General features: G+C 43.0%; 1 protein-coding gene and 1 non-coding gene across 10 annotated transcripts in view; one reads left to right on the top strand and one right to left on the bottom strand.

The window, feature by feature from the left end:
* Nucleotides 1–1,627: 1,627 nt before the first annotated feature.
* The window catches only part of SLIT2 (slit guidance ligand 2), a 346,399-nt gene continuing 328,726 nt past the window's right edge, over nt 1,628–19,300 (bottom strand). For all 9 annotated transcript variants that reach the window (XM_066279051.1, XM_066279054.1, XM_066279049.1 and 6 more), the window contains 4 exons: nt 9,179–9,333; nt 4,968–5,259; nt 4,544–4,755; nt 1,628–3,414 (listed from right to left, as the gene is read on the bottom strand). In XM_066279051.1, the coding sequence (XP_066135148.1) occupies nt 3,173–3,414; nt 4,544–4,755; nt 4,968–5,259; nt 9,179–9,333 (901 nt within the window). In that variant the 3' untranslated portion in view covers nt 1,628–3,172. The remainder of the gene's footprint in view (nt 3,415–4,543; nt 4,756–4,967; nt 5,260–9,178; nt 9,334–19,300) is intronic.
* On the top strand, nt 13,604–13,734 carry LOC136307205 (small nucleolar RNA SNORA3/SNORA45 family). Its single transcript, XR_010725873.1, has one exon. It is a non-coding gene; the product is annotated as a small nucleolar RNA SNORA3/SNORA45 family (small nucleolar RNA).

Below are 19,300 nucleotides of genomic sequence, written 5' to 3' on the forward strand. Positions count from 1 at the left end.
AAGAACCCCCTAAGAAACTTGCTAACTCAACCCAAATTTCAGGCAAACAGAATTCTATTTTGTGCCTTTATACACAGAAAGGAAGAAAGAAGACAGTCTGGAAACAACTAAGATTTCACTTCTTTGTTCCTTTGAAAAAAACAAAAACAAAACAAACATCTCTAAACTAGATTACTTAAATCAACATGATCAATAGAGAGAAAAACTGTGCAATAGAAATAAGGTCCAAAGGGTTAGAAGAACCTTAGGAGAGGGCTGTGGGCACTGAGCTGCTGCCCGTGTCTCTCGCACATGCGTGTAGAAATTTGGCGCCTCTGAACTGGGCTGTTTGTGCCTGTGTAACCCAGGGAGCACTGCAGCTCCATAGGTTTGCAGTCAGAGTTGAATGAGGTATTTCATATAAAGCTCTTGGCATAATGCCTGGCATATAAAAAACAGTAGCTACTAAGATAGCCCATACCTGTAAACACAAGTCTAAACCATGTCTTCCTTGTAGATGCTTCTTGGCTTAATGAATGATCCGCAACTCTTGAGAAAAAAGAAGCAACCAATGGGAATAAACAAATGATTCACAATGACTATATACTATTTATATATTAAACTGTAGGTATTTGAGCCTGACCAGGCAGTGGCGCAGTGGATAGAGTGTTGGCCTGGGACACAGAGGACCCGGGTTTGAAACCCCGAGGTCGCCGGGTTGGGCGTGGGCTCACCAGCTTGAGCGCAGGGTCACTGGCTTAAGTGTGGGATCATAGACATGACCCCATGGTCACTGGCTTGAGCCCAAAGGTCCTTGGCTTGAAGTCCAAGGTTGCTGGCTTGATTCCAAGGTCGTTGGCTTGAGCAAGGGGTCACTGGCTCAGTTGAAGCACCCTCCCCCTGTCCCCCTATCGAGGCATATATGAAAAAGCAATCAATGAACAACTAAGGTGCCGCAATGAAGAATTGATGCTTCTCATCTCTCTCCCTTCCTGTCTCTACTTGTCCCTCTCTCTGTCTCTTTCATAAAAAACAAACAAACAACAATAAAAAATGCACTATAGATATTTTAAACAAGAGTGAATAAATCATTGGACCATAGAGCCTGTGAGACTCTGTGTGTGTGTGTGTGTGTTTGCGTGTGTGCGTGCGCGCACACACACATGCACGATTTTCTTACAGGAAAATGAAGAAATCTTAGCATGGCGGGTATTAATATGCCAACCAGTCAATGTTGTTTCCCTGTTCTGGATGGCACTGTGCCATTCCTAACTCCTGCCTGAGAGTGTCTGTGAAGAAAGGAGCCCTTGACTTTCATTTGCTTTCCATCTGGTTCTAATTGAGGGAAAAAGAACAAAATAAAAAAAATATTCCATTTGTGGTTTAGTTAGATTTCACCTCTATACTTTTTGGGAAATAAATTAATTGAACATGCACTATTTTTTCCCTAGCACAGAAGGTATCCTTTTACCTATCACTTCCATGTGGTCATTCCAAAGTCCCCAGATGTGACCTTATGCTAATTGCAAACCAAATTCTGACAACAAGTACGGGTTTTCCTCTCTGTTCTTTCCGTATCACTCCGATTAAAGAATCCTTAAGGAGGGGACTCTAAATGTTGTGCAATTTTTAAAAAATCACCAAGCTGTTAATGCAGTAAATATCTGTTTAATTTACAAACATCAGTAGTGTAACTGATATTAGTCTGGAGAAAGACAAAGCACAGTGAATTATACATGTACATCTAATTTTCTTTGTAGAAAAAGTTTTTTTGGAAAGAAACATCTGCATCTTTACAGGGTACCCTGGGACTTGAAGGAGGGAAGAGCACAGTCCACTATAAATCATTATCAATTCTACATTGTAATTTAGCAGCAAACATGTTAACATGGGAACATTAAGGTATCATAAAGGAGCTTTATTGCTTGGGGGGAAAAATATCACAGTTCTTGACATTACTGCCTTTTCTCTCACCACCCCCTCCCTCCCTTCCCCAGCAAAAGGGCCAAAAAAGGTCAAGGAAGTATTAATTTGTAAAAGATCTACTTTCTAGTGTCCATTACTCCACACCATCATTTCTGTTCTGTGAGGACAGGTGGCAGAGGGGCCGCTTCTTTCTGTACAAGGGCCACCTCACACATAGGCTTGACACACTCTCTCTCTGCAGGTGTCCTGAGTGAGGCCAGTAGGTCAGTGACACCAGTGGTCAGATGTCAGAGTAAACAACAGACCAACACATATTTATCCCAAGATAACACCCTATGTTAGTACTATTGCCAAAAAAAAAAACACCTCCTGATTTTTAAGTATGAAAAATGTACAAAAATATCAGGACAATTATAAATTAATATATATTAAAGCATCAAGAAACAGCAAAAAGGGTGGCCTAAAATGTTAAGTACAATGTACTTTGATACAATAAATATTTCTCATCGAAACTGAATACTGTATAGGGCTGTTTAGAACTCATAGAAACAAAAAAAATTCATATTATTACTAATTTATTTATCAATAATCTATTGGTTCTTTATCATCTCCTTTATCGTTTATATTACAAAAAATTAATACTGGAAAACGGTAGATAATAAACACTTCTGTGTGCTTCTTCTGCTAGCATGCTGACGTTGACAAAGAAGATACAATTTTAGCACTCCCATCTTCTCTCAGGAATGGAACCCAGCTTTTCAAGACATTCTATACTTTGCACAAAATATTTCTCGTCCGTTTGTTCTATCTGTGAGTCCTGAGTTCCACTCCTCTGCCTCGCATGCTCACTCACACACGTGTGCTTGGTGTGTCCCCGAGAACCGCAGAGGCGGCCGAGGGCTACGCTCTGGTCAAGGTCACGTTAGCGCGCGGGGGCCCCGCTCGCTCCCTGGCGTGTGCTTCCGCTCGCTGGTCTTCAGCAACTCGCAGGGACGAGCCCGAGCTGCCACTGTTCCCGCTGTGGTTGTCCTGCCTCCGAGGTTATCTCCCTTCACGCTTCTCCAGCGTCGGGGAAGCTGTAGTTCAAGCATTTCTAGTCTTGTTTCTTATTTTTCCAAATGCAGAAAAAAAAAGTCTTTATTCTCATAATAAAAATAAGTCTGTTTTGTATTTTACAATATATTTCAAATATTTCCACTATGAAGCATTCGTGAGTCCAATGTGGTCAAGGAGGAGGCAGCATCTTCCAAAGACAGCGGCCGCCAGGTTAGGAGGGGCACCTGGCGCAGCCGCACTTGACCACCTTCTCGACCTCGTCTACAAAGGAGGACCCGTCAGTGCATTCGAACGAGTATTTCCGCCGCTTGCTCCGCAGGGGCCCGCAGCACTGGCCGCCCGCGCACCCGCCGCGGCACTCCAGCCGGGAGACCTTCTTGGTGGTCTGGCACGCCGCGTAGCCCTGCTGCTTTTGGTAATAATCTCTTATCCGCTCCCCTTGACAAGAGACTTCTAGGGAAGAACACAAAGCACGAGCACTTTAAGTAAAGGCAGTCACTGTAAATCATGCCCAGTGACCAAGAATCCACATCTGGATCCAGGAGATGGCGCTTTTGCTTCCTGTTTGCAACTGCTATTGTGGGTGTTATGCTTATGGTATGTATTAGGGACTGGTGGTACAGTGGCCTGCTGTGCTTTGAAAAAGAAAATGCTTCTTTTTGGCATTTTCAGCAGAGTGAGTACTATAAATACTATAGTTATGAACTATAAATATATAATATGGCCATTGGACTGACAAGAAAATTAGATTCCTAAACCTTTTCCTTTATGGCAAAAATACACATCTTCTGTTTTTTACACTCCCAACAGCTGGTTCTGTTTACTGCAGGGAGCAGTTTCAGAGAGGATGCAATTTAATTTATTAGACCTGGGGTTTAATATCATTCAATCTGTTACTTAATACAAGTAACGTTCCACTAACTTCTTAAATTACCCTGGTAGGACCTAGTTCAAAAAGAGCCATCTGCTAAAAGCCTCCATGGGCACGTTCCTCTTGTGTCATCTCCCCGGTACACTCAACAATACCTGCGCCAGCTGGCGCGAGGGCGTTCTGGTCACGCGGACACGGGGGAGGGGAAAGGTGGGTGGGCACACCAGCCTGTTCCTGTCCCTCTCGCCTGCATGGTGTGCTGCGTGTGATGCACCAGTTTGATTCTAAGATCTGATGTGATCTTATCCTAAAATCAGAGCGGAAGTATCAGCTCCTTCTTCCATGTGTCAGAAGACAAATTAATAATGTATTTGGCGAGGACGTCAGGGAAAGGTAAAGACGGAGTCAAGTTAAGGGTGTTTCTACAGAAGGCAGAAAGGAGGGTTTGCACAGCAAATCAAGTTGTGCGCAGACACTGAGGTCCGGGTAACGTTTTGCAGTGAAGGTTCAGGACAGTTCACATTGGCTGCCTTCATGACATTGGGAAATAAGTCAGCAGCGGCAACCACAAGTCGCGCAAAGACCTGGCATTCCCCCATCGCTCCCCTCTCTCTGGTTCCCATTCCGCCTCCCTTTCTCTCGCTCTCTCTTCAAAGATGAGGCCCCTCCTGCTTTCCTAAGACAGGGCGGTGCCCAGCGGGGCTGGCTTACCTCGGTCACAGCTGTCCCCAGTGTACCCACTGCTGCACTCGCAGTAGGGCTGCCCCAGGCCTGAGAGCCTGCACTTCCCGTGCTTGCACTTGATGGCCTGGCAGGGGTTGAACAGATCCTCCTCCTCATCGCAGAGGACGCCCCCGTGGCCCTCCAGGCACTTACAGCTGTAGGAGAAGGCGTTGATGGGCAGGCAGGTGCCATGGACGCATCTACAGTGAGGAGGAACGCGGGAATGAGGGTGGGTTAGCAGAAAGGATAAAGATGGAGGGATGATGATGGAAGAAACCTGGAAGAGACAGTTTAAGGGGCTGACTTCCTTCCCCTCCTTCCTTCCTTCCCTCCTTCCCACCCTTTCTTCCGTAGGGTTTGCTTTGAGGGTGGCAATATGGGGGTTTGTAACTAACAAGTAGCCCGAACTTACTTGTTTCCGAGACAGGGGTCGTTGGTCCTCTGGTCGCAGAGGGGTCCCGTCCAGCCTTCCTCACACTCGCAGGTGAAGCCCGACTGGCTGCTGGCCTGGCATGTGCCGTGGGCGCACAGCTTCTTGTGGCACGGCTCACAGCCGGGCAGAATGCCGGTCTGCATGGGCACCTTGCGGAAGTCCTGCAGCTCGCTGTTGATATAGAGGTTGCGGATGCAGCCGTGGAAGCTGGTGCCATTCTGCCCGGGCGCCTGGCGCAGCGCGGCCGCCACGTTGTTCTTCCCGGGCATGCCTGCGGGGGGCGACAGCGAGTCAGAGGTCAGGACCCTGAGGGACTCCTCAGTCACCTGCCACTCAGATGCTCTTAGCTCTTCCAGCAGGGTGGCAGTCTGTGTGACACTTCTGTAGGAGAAACTGATGTCATGAGCACCCGGTCACGTGGGTCTCACCCCGGATGCATGTTAGAACCCCACGGGCTCTTTGAAGAAATACTGAAGCTTGGGACCTCAGCCCAGACCTCACTGATATAATTTTCTGGGCAGAGCTGGGGAGGGAGAAGAGATGTGTGTTTCTTTGCTTTTGTTATTTAGAAGATGCTCTGGGCAATTGTAAAGCACAACTAGATAAAGGACCCAGTTCACGGATGGTCACTCTTTAATTTTTAAAATGTGTTTCAAACCAAACCTGATACAGAGGCGTGACCATATAAAACCTAAAAGCACAGCTACTGTCCCTTAAAGCCGGATTGGGAGGGGAAGGGATATGCTGGCTCCTCTTCCCACACTCAGCTCCTCAACCTGAACACACCCCCCTGGAGGTCGAGAGATCCGCAAAGCAAGGTTAGCAATCCCCTGACCAAGCCTGCCTCTTAAAGATGAAGGCTCCAGGGCCCCGAAAGCTCGGGGGAGGGGTGAGGTACTCAGTGTCACCCAACAGGACTGAGTTAGAGTAGGACAGACTCTAACATGTCACAGTGCAGTCCACCCAGATTCAGAGCGTGAGAGCCAGGTGCACAGTGACCATGTCCCCCGGTCCTGTCGAATTCTAAGCTAGCGACTAACCGGGCTCAGTTTGCACTCACAACGTCCCCGGAGCACAGTGGCAGGGGTCGGGGCCTGAAAACCCCCCGTGCTGGCTGTCAGCACAGCGCCTCGTTCACATTCGTCCTTTTCTTCTTGCTAATCGAGAGTGGAAGCATCCTCTTCCAAGAAATCGGAAATATAAAAGAAATTCCTCCGAAACCAGAATTTGCAATCTTCGTAGATATTCATTCCACCAGTGACAGTCGTCTAGTAACCCGCATTTGGCAAAACGGAGGAATCTTTCCACGGCCGAGGCCAGATCCTGAAATACTTCCTGGATGGGATCCCAGGACAGGCAGCCGCCCAGGTCGCTGGCACGTTGCTGACGAGGGAACTGGGTCTCGCTTGGTAAACAGAAGCAGATTGGTGGGTTTTTTCCTTTTAGCTTTTCTTCCATGCCATGGGCCATAGCTGGAGGTCAGCCAAGTTCTGCATGTATTAAAATGACAATCAAGGTATCCAGTGTCCAAGCCGGGGTCCTCTGTTCAAAGGTGGCATTAGGAGACTTGTGAGACATGGAGGGGGCTCTTTATGTGCAGGTCTTAACTGTTGGTTTTTAACCCCATCAGGCAATATGACACGTTCTGATGGGGTTATTATACAGAAAAGCGTAAGATTAGATTGCTTGGTGTCGAGCGAGGCCTATATGGTGTTATCGATAACCGGAGGGAAGGCAAAGCCGCCTCCCTCTTTTGCCTAGAGAACACTTCCGCAAGGGGCCTAAGACACGGTGTCATCATTGAGGAGTGTCCCCATTTTTGAACTGGGAGAAAAAGGAGAGCTTGTTGACCTCTCTCTCCTTTGTTAACTCCGGTGTTCCCGCTGCCTTTGCCGCACAGAACCCAGGGCTGCGGGTTTATGATCGCCTCGTATGTGTTTCGTCTGAAGAGCCCTTGCACTCGGGGTTGGAAGGAAACGGGCCCACTCTGCTCCCTGGCAGCGAGCGGGGTCAGAAGTGCTTTCCCTCAGGCCTGGACGGACGCTGCACTGCATGGACATCCAGCTCCCCCCCCCCCTAGAAAGAGTACCACTGTCAACTTGGAATTCAAACCATTATTTTTGAAAATGTTGTGACCCAGGCATGCTGATTTTGTAATCATCCCCATATTCTAAGGGGGTCTAAAACAGTTAATAAAATGGTTGCTAATGGAATCAAGTGAGGACCAACTCCGGGAATAAACAGAAGGCCGCGGACCTCAGGCTGCTTCCCCTCGTGCTCTGCGTTCAGGAGCGAGCGGCAGTTCAGGTGGCCTTGGGGGCAGACCGCCCTGGACTTAAATGGGGCATCTCACTTCATAGCTTTGTGAACCTGGACAAGTTTTATAGCGTCCCCAAGACTGCGTGTCTACAAGGCTGTGAAACAACCACAACAACAAGTCCTACCTACTTCCTGGAGTCTCTGAGGAATGAGACTGGAGAAGAAGCACTGTGCTGGGCACGCAGCCTGTGCTTAGGTAATAACATTTCTCTCACATCTCAGGTTCGTCTGTGCCCGGCTTTGCCCAGCCCCGGGCAACAGCTGTTCAGGGTAGCACAGGCACACAAGGGGAGGCTTCTGTCTTTTAATGAATCTCACAGTCGTGATTCCCATGAAGCAACGAGATCGGTGAACTTGCAGCACAGACTTCATGTGTGATCCATTCGATTACTTGAAAATGTGTCTGCCTTCCCCACTCCCCTGGGCACAGAAGAGAATTTTTCTTTTTTTTTTTTTCTTTAACTTTGTATTCTTCGAGCATCTATTAACCTTGTCCTCAACATATGGGAGATACTCAATAAATAGTTACAGAGTGAAGCCAAATACTTTGAACTGTTCCTAATAAATAAAAACTCTATCAGAGTGCTAAGATTTTCTCTTGCAGAAATTATTAAAAATAAAAGTGCGTTGGACATTCAGGACAATTCCAAAAAATGCTGTCGGGAAAGGCTTTGAGGGGTTGAGAAAATTGTGTAGCAGCCGAAGGTTATTATTTTGAAGGGAATCGTGTGAAGTTCATGAAAATAACCTATCATGGTGAGGAGATCCGTTACACTGACCTAGTGAAAAGCTTTAGCTTATTAAACTGTAAAATCAGTTAATTTCATCAGTCAGTTCACCTTGATTCAGTGTAATTTAATTCAATTCAATATCACATGCTTTCTTGTTCCTTTGTCTGAAATGAGAAATTCTATGTCTCTAATATCTAGAATTATATTATATTTATTATATTATATATACATTATATATTTTATAAATATATATTTATAAATGTTTATAAATAAGTACATATAACTTATAAAATATATTCATATAGTATATATAATACTATATTATATATACTATATATTATAATATATTATTTTATATATAATATATATAATTACATTATATTCTCCAGATAGAAGAGTGGAAGCTCTCTCCTTTCTGGATCCTCCCCTGGGGGCTCCTTCAGAATTTTGCTCATACTTTTCCCCTCACCTTATTTACTCCTGCTTAAAAATAAAGTCCAGAGTCTTTACCACTCCAAGCCTGAATCCACCTTCCCAATCCTTCCTCTTGTTCACCAACATTAAGGTTGCAGCTAAACAGAAATACTTTCTATCACCCAGTACAGTTTGTACGTTTAGCTCATTCATTCATTCATTCAATTTCCTTGATAAGCACCTGTTAGCCCACATATTCCAGCATGGTAACGTTTCACTGAAGCTGGAGGCATTCCCCTCCTCGAGGGAGCTGGGGTGAGGTCAGGCACCCCACAGTGTACCTCCAACCTGTGGTGTCATTTTTTTTTTTTACTGCCTGATTTGATCTCTCACCACTTTCTTTTCCCATAGACCAGACCAAACAACAAGGTGAAATTCTACGATGTGTAAATCACCTAGCATGTGACAGACACAAAGAAATACTGTAGTAACGTCATTCTCCACCGCAACGACACATTTAGTTCAAACCGGAGCTGGGATTACAAAATTGGCCCTTAACTGCTAGAGAGGGCTCTTTCTCTTCTATCCTTGCTGTGTGTCTTTCAGAAACTGACCACTAAGGGTCAGTGACCATGGCACCAGGCAGTAGGCACCTGCACCTTCAGATTCAGTCTTGCATGAGCATCACAGGGTTGAGAGGGACACCGGATTTGGAAGAGTGCTTACCTCCTACATAGAGTGGGGAGTCAAAATTCAGAGTGGACTGCTTTGACAAGTTGGTGATGATTTTGGGGCTCCCTCCATCCACGGAGAGGGAGAGACTCTGATCCAGGGCGAGTAGTTCCACGATGTGAAAGTTTCCATCGTTGATTGTCTCCACGCTACAAACAGACACACACACACACGACTTAGATGGTGCTTTCATATTCTTTATATTAAAGAAAAGAAGTTACAGTTACAAATGCCCATAAACACTTCTTGGGGGAAAAAACACACTGCTATCTAACATTAATAAAGATAAAAACCACTAGTTGATTTAAAAATAAAAGATATTTTCAAGGTGATAAAATTTCTACTCTTAGGAAGAGATAGATGTAAGCTTTTTCTTCCATTAGGGGAAGTGGAGATGAGCACATTTGATCATGTTCCTGTCATTTTTCCCTAATATATAAGAATTACAAAGGAGACTCCATGTATTTGTTTTGAAATGCCACGGAAGTTCTACCCACAGGACAAGGAGCCCACAGCTGTGTCAAATATCTTCTACAGACATTCATGTCAAGAGAGAATTGGCTTCTGCTCTCTTCAATACTGCACCTAAGACTTACTCGGGTCCAACCTACACGCAAATACGGGAAGAACCAACATGGTCAGAGCATTGCGCTTTTTAAAGCTTGTTCATTGATAATACACTCTTTCTTTCTTTGCATTTTGCGGAGGACCACCCGTCAGATGACACTGCTATGAAGAAGTCCACGCTCGGGGAGTGGAGGGAACGACAGATTCAACAGCAAGCTTAACAGAGTCACTGCTAGGAGCCCAGTGAGGATGGTGGGTCTTCAGTTTCTCTTCTATAACTTTATATGGCCTGCCTGGTCCAACAATTGCTCTAGAAATTTGGAGGGCATATATGAAAACTCATAAAATGGATAAAAATACAAAGGTTAAGAAGCAGAGGTAAATGGAAAATAAGAACTGAGGGTAAGAGGAAGTTAAGCGCAATCGGTGAGTAGGTGCTTTACTGTTTTAAAGGGTGGTTGTGGGTCTCACGGGAGCAGTGCAGCGGGCGGAGATGGAAACAGGACCGACGAGGAGCGCAGGAGCGAGGCACAGCGCATGTCAGGAGCACGCTCACCTTCCGCCACACGTGCAAAACAGGCCGCACGCACACTGGGCCCCAAAGCAAATGGTGACGATTAAAGAGTTAATATAGCATTGTTTGGACTGGAAAGTTGTTTTTCTTTTCTTTCAAAGGCTCAAAAATAGAATTATGGGAGCATATGTTAGAGAGCTTGTGAATACCTAATATTTGCTATACAAGGTGTTTCCTTACATTTCCAGGCACTGATATCTAAATTTGCAAATAGGTTGAGCCTGGGAAATTACAGAAAAGTGTACTGACATTTTTGTATAGTTCTCAGCACAGAAGTTTAATGTTATCCTTTTATTTTTTTTCTTTTTGCCTACCTGGGATAGAAAGGTTTTGTGAGTTGACAGCAATATAAAGCATTCTATTTGACTTGGGGTAGTAAACACACAATACAATATATAGATGATGTATCACAGCACTGTATGCTTGAAACATATATAACTGTATTACTCAATATCAGCCCAATAAATTCAATACAAGACAGGAAAAGAATATAAGTATTCTGCAGAACTTATTTTAAGTGGTTAAAGAAGCCCATATGTGTATGGAATCTGTGACAACCTGTTTCAATAATTTTTTTTTAAATTTTTTTTTTGTATTTTTCTGAAACTGGAAACGGGGAGAGACAGTCAGACAGACACCCGCATGCGCCCGACTGGGATCCACCCGGCACGCCCACCAGGGGGCGACGCTCTGCCCACCAGGGGGTGATGCTCTGCCCCTTCTGGGGCATCGCTCTGTTGCGACCAGAGCCACTCTAGCGCCTGGGGCAGAGGCCAAGGAGCCATCCCCAGCGCCCGGGCCATCTTTGCTCCAATGGAGCCTTGGCTGCAGGAGGGGAAGAGAGAGACAGAGAGGAAGGGGGGGGGTGGAGAAGCAAATGGGCGCTTCTCCTATGTGCCCTGGCCGGGAATCGAACCTGGGTCCCCCGCACACCGGGCCGACGCTCCACCGCTGAGCCAACCGGCCAGGGCCTCAATTATTTTTTTAAAAAAGCTCATACACATAGACAACAACAGGTATAAGAGGGTGAAGGGGGATGAATGATGATGGAAGGAGGCTGGGCTTGCGGTGGTGAACACACAAGGCGGTGTACCGATCACGTGTTATGGAACAGTACACCTGAAATCTATGTAACTTTATTGACCAATGTAACCCCAGTAAATTCAATTAAAATGCATTTTATTTAAAAATTTGGATCTTTCCGTGGCCATATCATGAGGGATGATGCTGGGAGATAAATCTTGTTCCGCTTGTCCTAGGTCTCACGAGATGTGTGACACTGGATTAGTGACATCTGGTCATTTTTCTCTGCTTTATATCTTCCTCATCAGGGAAATGTGAGGAATAGATTGAAGAACTGTGCAGCACATACTGTGAGCCAGGTACTCTTCTAAGAACTTTACATGCATGACTCATTTAAGACTCACATCCACTCTAACATTTGGGCACTTAGGGTATTCAAGGTGGCACAGCCAGTGGCTAGACAGGTTTGAAGTCGGGTTGCCTAGTTCTAGAGTATGCACTTTTAATTATAATGCATCACTTTTACACACACACACACACACACACACACACACACGACCTTATACAATACAATCAACATGTGTTATCACCACTAATAGGCTTTTAATAGATTATTTCTCTTGCAAATAGCCTAGGAATAAAGTCCTTATAAAAAGAATCAACCAGCCTGACCAGGCAGTGGCACAGTGGATAAAGGATCGGACTGGAACTTGGAGGACCAAGATTTGAAACCCCGAGCTCGCCAGCTTGAGTGTGGGCTCACCAGCTTGAGTGCAAGGTTGCTGGCTTGAGCGTGGGATCATAGACATGACCCCATGGTCGCTGAATTGAGCCCAAAAGTTACTGGCTTGAAGCCCAAGGTTGCTGGCTTGAGCAAGGGATCACTCGCTCTGTTGTAGCCCCCCGACCCTGTTCGAGGCACATATGAGAAAGCAATCAATGAACCACTAAGGAGACTAAGGAGCCTCAAGGAAGAATTGATGCTTCTCATCTCTGTTCTTTCTGTCTGTCTGTCTGTCCCTCTCTCTGTCTCTTTCACACACACAAAAAATAAATCAACCACATATGATGGTCTCATAACTTGTACATTTAGCACAACTTGTACATTTACTAAAAATCAAGGGGTTGTAAAAAAAAGAACGTAATACTCTTATAATGAAAGTTTGAAGATTATGAGAACATATCTACAGGATACAGATATGACACTTGGATTTGGATTCAATTTTCCCAGTTATAAGTCAAGTTCAGACTGATGAGGTTGTTTTCCTCCCAAACTGTAAGTGTCAATCAGATCTGATCACTCCAGAACCTGATAACATTTACCACTGAGCTTAAGTCCATTCCATTTCCCTAGATTTAAGGTCTCTCTCTGGCCTTTTAACAGATAAGTACTGTGAAATTAATATTTTTAGATTGTTTTCTAAGATGGTATTGTGTGGATGGGTTTCAAGAGAACAAGTCAGAGCTAAGAGTATTCTGAAATGGTGTTTCATACTCTCTTGAAAAGCATGCGATAAACAAGGGAATGTCCAGGAACGCCCTTTTGAAATAAAAGCAGTGACCCTCACACCAGCTGTTACACAATAGAAATGAGTCTTCATTGATTTTACTGTCTATCAGTGGAACCGCCTCCTACCTGCTCTCAAAGCATAACGTCCTTTGAGTTCTGAGAGGTATTGATTAACTCTCTCTCACTCCTCCCTAGGGAGCCATCCATGTGCTGACTCACAGAAGTCACAGGTGAGCCACTTAACGTGGAGTCTTGCCATTGGAAACACACATTGCATTTACTACCTTTATTATGTAATTCAGGTTTGCTACACTCACCTGTTACCTGAGATTTCATTTCCTTGAATTTCTAAACAGATGTACAAGAACAAAGCAGTGACTCAAGTGTGTCTTGTGGTCTGCTACAGAAAAGGAATTTAAAAACTTAAGGGCTTAAGAGAAGAGAGGCTTTAACTTGTCTCGCATTTTCTTACTTTATTCAGGACACATTAACGACCTTTATCTTTCTATCTGAACCATATGTCTCAAGCTATTTCAGTCTTAATAAAGATAAACAGTTCATTTTGCTTATGCCAGGTCCAGCTTTTTGCCTTAAACATTTACAGTATCTGTTGGCCTATGTTGTGCAATGGCAGAGGAATCGAGAGCCAGACAAGTTCAGCTGGTCACCTCATTTTGGTATCTCTGGGCTGAAGACACTTCAGCTGTGAAGTGGGATGCTAATAAAAACTTTTCCTGACTTTCTCTTTGAGTCAAAAGGAATGGGTATCACCTATTATTGCCTTAGTGTGCTGGAGTCCTCGAAGAGTGAACTGCTGACCTTCTTTACTGACTGTGGCCCCCTATGGCATAGTCAGTCATGGGGTTAGTGACATGCAAAAAATAAAAGGAATAGGAGACCAACTGGGATTACAGGATTTGTGTATACGTATAAGAGTTTTCACAAGGACATTTTATAAAATACTGAGTTTATCAAGCAATGTTATATTTCAATCAGTATTTTGGAAGCAAATTTTCTAATTAAAATACACTAAAATAAAAAAGTGACTCCTGCATACAGTAAGAATCACATGTAAGACAATAACATTTGCACTTGAGTACTGATTCTTCAGTACCCGGGGAGTCGAGCATGAAGAGCATCTATAAACCACCATCTTTACCAATTATTGTGAGCCTACTCTGTGTCTAGCACTGAACTAGGAGCTTTACACTTGTTATGCCCAATTCTCCCAAACAGATCTAATTCCAGCTGCTCACATTAGAAAATGTAAGCACAGAGAAGGGAAGTAATGGGCTCAAAGTTATAAAGCTGGTCAACCGTAGTGTCTTCCCAAACAGTATGTATCCGGAAGGGCTGAGTCTTACTTTGGAAATGAGAAGACCGTATTGATTCTGTTTCTCCAATGAGACCCAATTCAGTATTATTATTACTTTTTTTTTTTTTTTTTTTTTTTTTACAGTGACAGAGAGTGAGTCAGAGAGAGGAATAGATAGGGACAGACAGACAGGAACGGAGAGAGATGAGAAGCATCAATCATTAGTTTTTCATTGCGCGTTGCAACACCTTAGTTGTTCATTGATTGCTTTCTCACATGTGCCTTGACCGCGGGCCTTCAGCAGACCGAGCAACCCCTTGCTGGATCCAGTGACCTTGGGTCCAAGCTGGTGAGCCTTGCTCAAACCAGATGAACCTGCACTCAAGCTGGTGACCTTGGGGTCTTGAACCTGGGTCCTTCCGCATCCCAGTCCGATGCTCTATTCACTGCGCCACCACCAGGTCAGGCTATTATTACTTTTAATCTAAGTCTGTAAATTGCATAACTCAGAGGCTATGTAGTTAACCAAGCCTAAGAGTCAGAGGAGGAAATTCCCCTGAACGTGTGCACGTTCCCTAAATAACAAAGCCGATTAGCATGGTGCAGTCCTGCACTTCTGGAAGACAGTTCTCTGATTTCTTAGTTTCTAAACAGTAGTTGACTATATTTCCAAAGAAGCACTTTATTGGGAAATGACATTAATTTGAATCTAAAGAAAGAAGCTTACGATTTTTATTAATTTTTAAAATTTTTCTTACTATCTAGATGAAAACAAAGTCACTTTGGAAGGCAATCAATTATAACCTGCTAGAGAAATAAAACGAGTCACTCCGTTCCTGTCTGAGGCACCGCTGCTGATACGAGCTTTAAGTTCATCCATTCATTCACTCACTCACTCATTCATGGCACTACTGCCAAGTCCCTTTTGATGCTCTTCTCTAAGCAGTTTAAAAGTTAGGCACATACGCGATATTCTATATTCATTCACTTCTTAGGCAGTTTATGTCATTGCTGTTGTTGTTGATTAGATCCCTGAGACAGCAGGAGGCTGGCAAGTGTTCAATAATTGGCTCTCTAAAACAAGAAAAAAGAGCCTAGATTTTTGCTGATTTCTGTGATGGAAGTACTCCCAATATGGCTGGTTCCAAGGCCAACAGGAAGCATGATGTCATAGGACTTGGATATGAGATGCACACCCCCCCAGAGCTCTCAGAGCACAGCTCAGATACATTCCTGTTATAGAAGTGGTTCTGAAATTGCGGTCCCTGGAGCAGAGCATTGTCTGGGAACTAACAGAAGCAAAATCTGAAGGTCTAGCTGAGATTTGAATCAGAAACTAGAGGTGGAGGCCCATAACCTATACTTTCGGACACCTTTCAGGTGATTCTGATGTACACTATTTGAAAACAATTGCTCCACCCCACAGCCTGCAGGTCTGGCCCTGTTAGCAGTAAGCATAGTCTATAAGAAACCACAACCTTTTGAAGTCAGATGTAAGAAATAAAATGAGAAAATGTGCATGCCACTACAGCTCTACTGGGAAAAGGAATAATCACTCCTTCTTGGGTTTTCTTAATGCTATTTTAACTGTTCCCTCTAGACATAATTCTATGAGATAATGGTTCTCATACAGATTCATTTGAGACAGTAACTGACGTCTTAAATGACACCTTTCTAAAACAAACAAACAAACAAAAAAAAACAAAAAAAATCCTACAGAACCAATAACTTAATGTGATTATTTTCCCCTAATTTTGTCAGATTTTATTTTACTAAAGTAAAATCCATTTCCATCAATGCTGAAAAAAAACCATGCACCTAAAGAGATGCACCTGTTGTAGAAAACTATTCCTGTATGCGATGCTTCAATAGCACATTAAATAATGCATGAAAAGAGTTTACCAAAGTCATCTTTTATAATGTGAAATTATGCAATTAAACTGAACAAATTCCCCGAGGTAAGAACAAATAAAAATAGCTCCTTTAAGGACAGTAGTGTAGTGTACTTTTCTAATGTGAAGTAAAGGGAAAACACATTAAGATTTAAAAATCTTAAATTTAATTTCACCCAGCAAACTCTGCATTGAGCAACAGTGTCACGCACAGGTTTTGCTCTAAGGACGGGGAAAGAATACCTTTCATCACAGTTCACATTCTGGTAGTGCCCGAGCAAGGTCAGAAGCATCTGGAGAAATGCCAGACAATTAGGAGAAGCAGAGTTAAGACTTGGGACAAATTTCAAGTTGAAGGTGAAGAGAAGAAAAAGATGAAGCATAACTCCCCTCCGCCTATAATGCCTGAGAAATTGGCACTACATCTCAATGAAATCAGGGAGATGACAGGGACCCAGGTTTAGGTGAAGCAAAGGAAATGAATTTAAGTTTTGGACATTCTGAAATTACAATCCCAATAGCTATCATTTTTACTATTTGTTCTAAATATTTTACATGTTTCAAATGATAAAATCCTTAATACAGGTCCATAAGGATGGAACTATGACATGTTACAACCACTTACCAGGTGGGGCCCAGAGAGCTTACTCCATTTGCTCAAGACACACAGTTAATAGATGGCAGAGCTGAGACCCGAGTCAAGGAAGACTGTCTTTAGGGAACCTGCTCTTTTTCATTACTTCAGTTTCCTTTTTTTTCTTTTCTTTTTTATTAAGTGAGAAATGGGGAAGTTAAGACAGACTCCTGCATGCACCTTGACCAGAATCCACCCAGCAAGCCCCTTACTGAGCAATGCTCTGCCCAGCTGGGGCCGCTGCTCCATTGCTTGGTAACTGAGCTATTTTAGTGCCTGAGGTGAGGCTATGGAGTCATCCTTAGCACTTAGGGCCAACTTGCTCCAATTAAGCCATGGCTGTGGGAGTGGAAGAGAGAGAAAGAAAGAGAAAAAGAGGGGAGGAGGAGGGGTGGAGAAGAAGATGGTTGCTTCTCCTGAGTGCCCTGACCGAGAATCAAACCTGGGACTTCCACAGGCCAGGCCGACACTCTACTGCTGAGCCAACCAGCCAGGGCCTATTTCAGTTTCCATTTTGAGTAATAATGACATTCAAATGGTTCAAAATAGAAGTGACAGAACATGGTATTCATAGACAAGTCTTGCTTACACCCAGTTCTTTCCTCTCTATCCCTTGTTTGTCTTTATGCAAATATATGGAGATAAAAAATACAAAAGCATTACCTATGTTTGACACTGGTCTGCCTTATTTATATATTTATTTATTTTGAACTGAGCAATACACGTTGGATATCTTTCAGTATAACACACAGAGAACCCCCTCATTCTCTCCCTCCTTTCTCTTCATCTTTTTTAAGAGTACATTCCATTTAGTGGGTGTACCACGCATAGTTTATTTAGATAGAAACTTGGGTTGCTACTTAACTTTTGGTTTTACAACAATGCCATGGCGAATTATCCTATGCACATGTTATTTCTACGTCTTTGGCTATAGCTGTAGGGTCAATTTCCAGAAGAGGGATTTTATGGGTTAGAGAGGAAATCTATGGGTAATTTCGATAGATATTTTCAAAATGCTCTTCTCAAAAATTGTAAACAAGCTGTATTTCTGGTGTTAAGAAGGACTGAGGGTACACTTTCAACTCTTCTGCTAAACTTCAGAAAACGATACCAGAACAATTTTCCTGTATTGCTAGAAGGTAGTTTAGAATGATGACGATGTGAGTGAGGAGTGAGGACAGAGTTGAGTTTGCAATCGATATTCTGAGAGACCTTATGGATTAGGTGCTATGTTGTTATTTACAGAAATAAATTCTGAGGCACAGAAAATTAAATCCCTTGCCTGAGTCATATCCTAGTAACTGGCCAAGCCTAGATTTGAACACTTATTTTAGCCACTGTGATTCTTACGTGTCAAATACTATATTCTCCTAGTGTGTTGAAATAATGGTTTTCTATGGTCTTGACTTCACGAAAGCACTTTTCTCTTCCAAATTGGAATATTAATATATTCATATTATATATAGATAGATATAATCCATATTAATCATCAATTAATCAAACTATCATCTATGTGAATTCTAGGTCATTGTTCCTTCTTTTCTTTTCCTTTAAAATATGTAATAACTTTTCTTGATTGCTGCACCACAAACTAAAGAGCAAGAAATAGTTAAAAGCTATGCTTTCTAGACTTCTGGTTCATATTGAAACGTGTACCACGTCGTATTATTTTATTTTTTATAAATGCCACAGGGTCTATTGTTTGCTAGGCAAAAATGGTAACGAACAGAAACTCAAAGTAAGCTCTTTATAGTAAGTCCTCATTTGGATATAATTATCTGGGCTTTTACAACTTATCGAGAAATGCTTTAAGTATATTTTTTTTTGTTGTGAATACTAGCTTTAATAAACTGACCTCAAGAAACTTTATTATGGTTTCTGAAAGTTCTCTGCTGTTTCATTGCATGAAATAAAACAACAAAAAAAGTCAACCCCTAAAAATGAACCACAAAATCAATATTCTGAAATCTTTTTTATGGGCTGCATCAAATTGAAGCAGTATGATTTAAGGCCGACAATATCTACAATGTTGGCACTAATTCATTACCATTGGGAGATGAAATGACGATTGCATTCCACTTGGAAACCAATAATTATGTGTTTGTTTCCATGCTGTACATATTCCCAAGTGGGTTAGCTCACCACCAAAAAGATTCCATTTATGGTTACAACTGGCATCGACTTCCCTGGACCTTTTATGAAGGTTCAAATAGGATGTGAAGGCTTTCAAAGCACATTGACATATATACATATATAAGAATAGTATCAACAATACAGAGGTCAGTATCTCCACTTAGTCCTAATCAATGGCCACAGATTTGCTGCCAAGCTTTTCTGGCTGAGAGATGCCTTATGCTCACCACAAACGCTATTTTTAAATAATGTGAGTCAACATGTAAAGGAGGGAAAAGTATATAGTTTAAAAAAAAATCCTGACTTCTGCCTTTGCTAGAAAAAGCTGGAATTCTAGCAAACCCACATTTTCATATGGCGGCATTCAGGGAGAACTGAATAGATGTTAGTCTATTCTTGTTTGGACGAAGATTACAGTCGCAACCACTCCTATTATAGTGCCAACACCAATCCTCTATTTGTAATAGA

Source organism: Saccopteryx bilineata, chromosome 5 (genome assembly GCF_036850765.1).
Source record: "Saccopteryx bilineata isolate mSacBil1 chromosome 5, mSacBil1_pri_phased_curated, whole genome shotgun sequence".
NCBI classification, from domain to species: Eukaryota; Metazoa; Chordata; class Mammalia; order Chiroptera; family Emballonuridae; genus Saccopteryx; species Saccopteryx bilineata.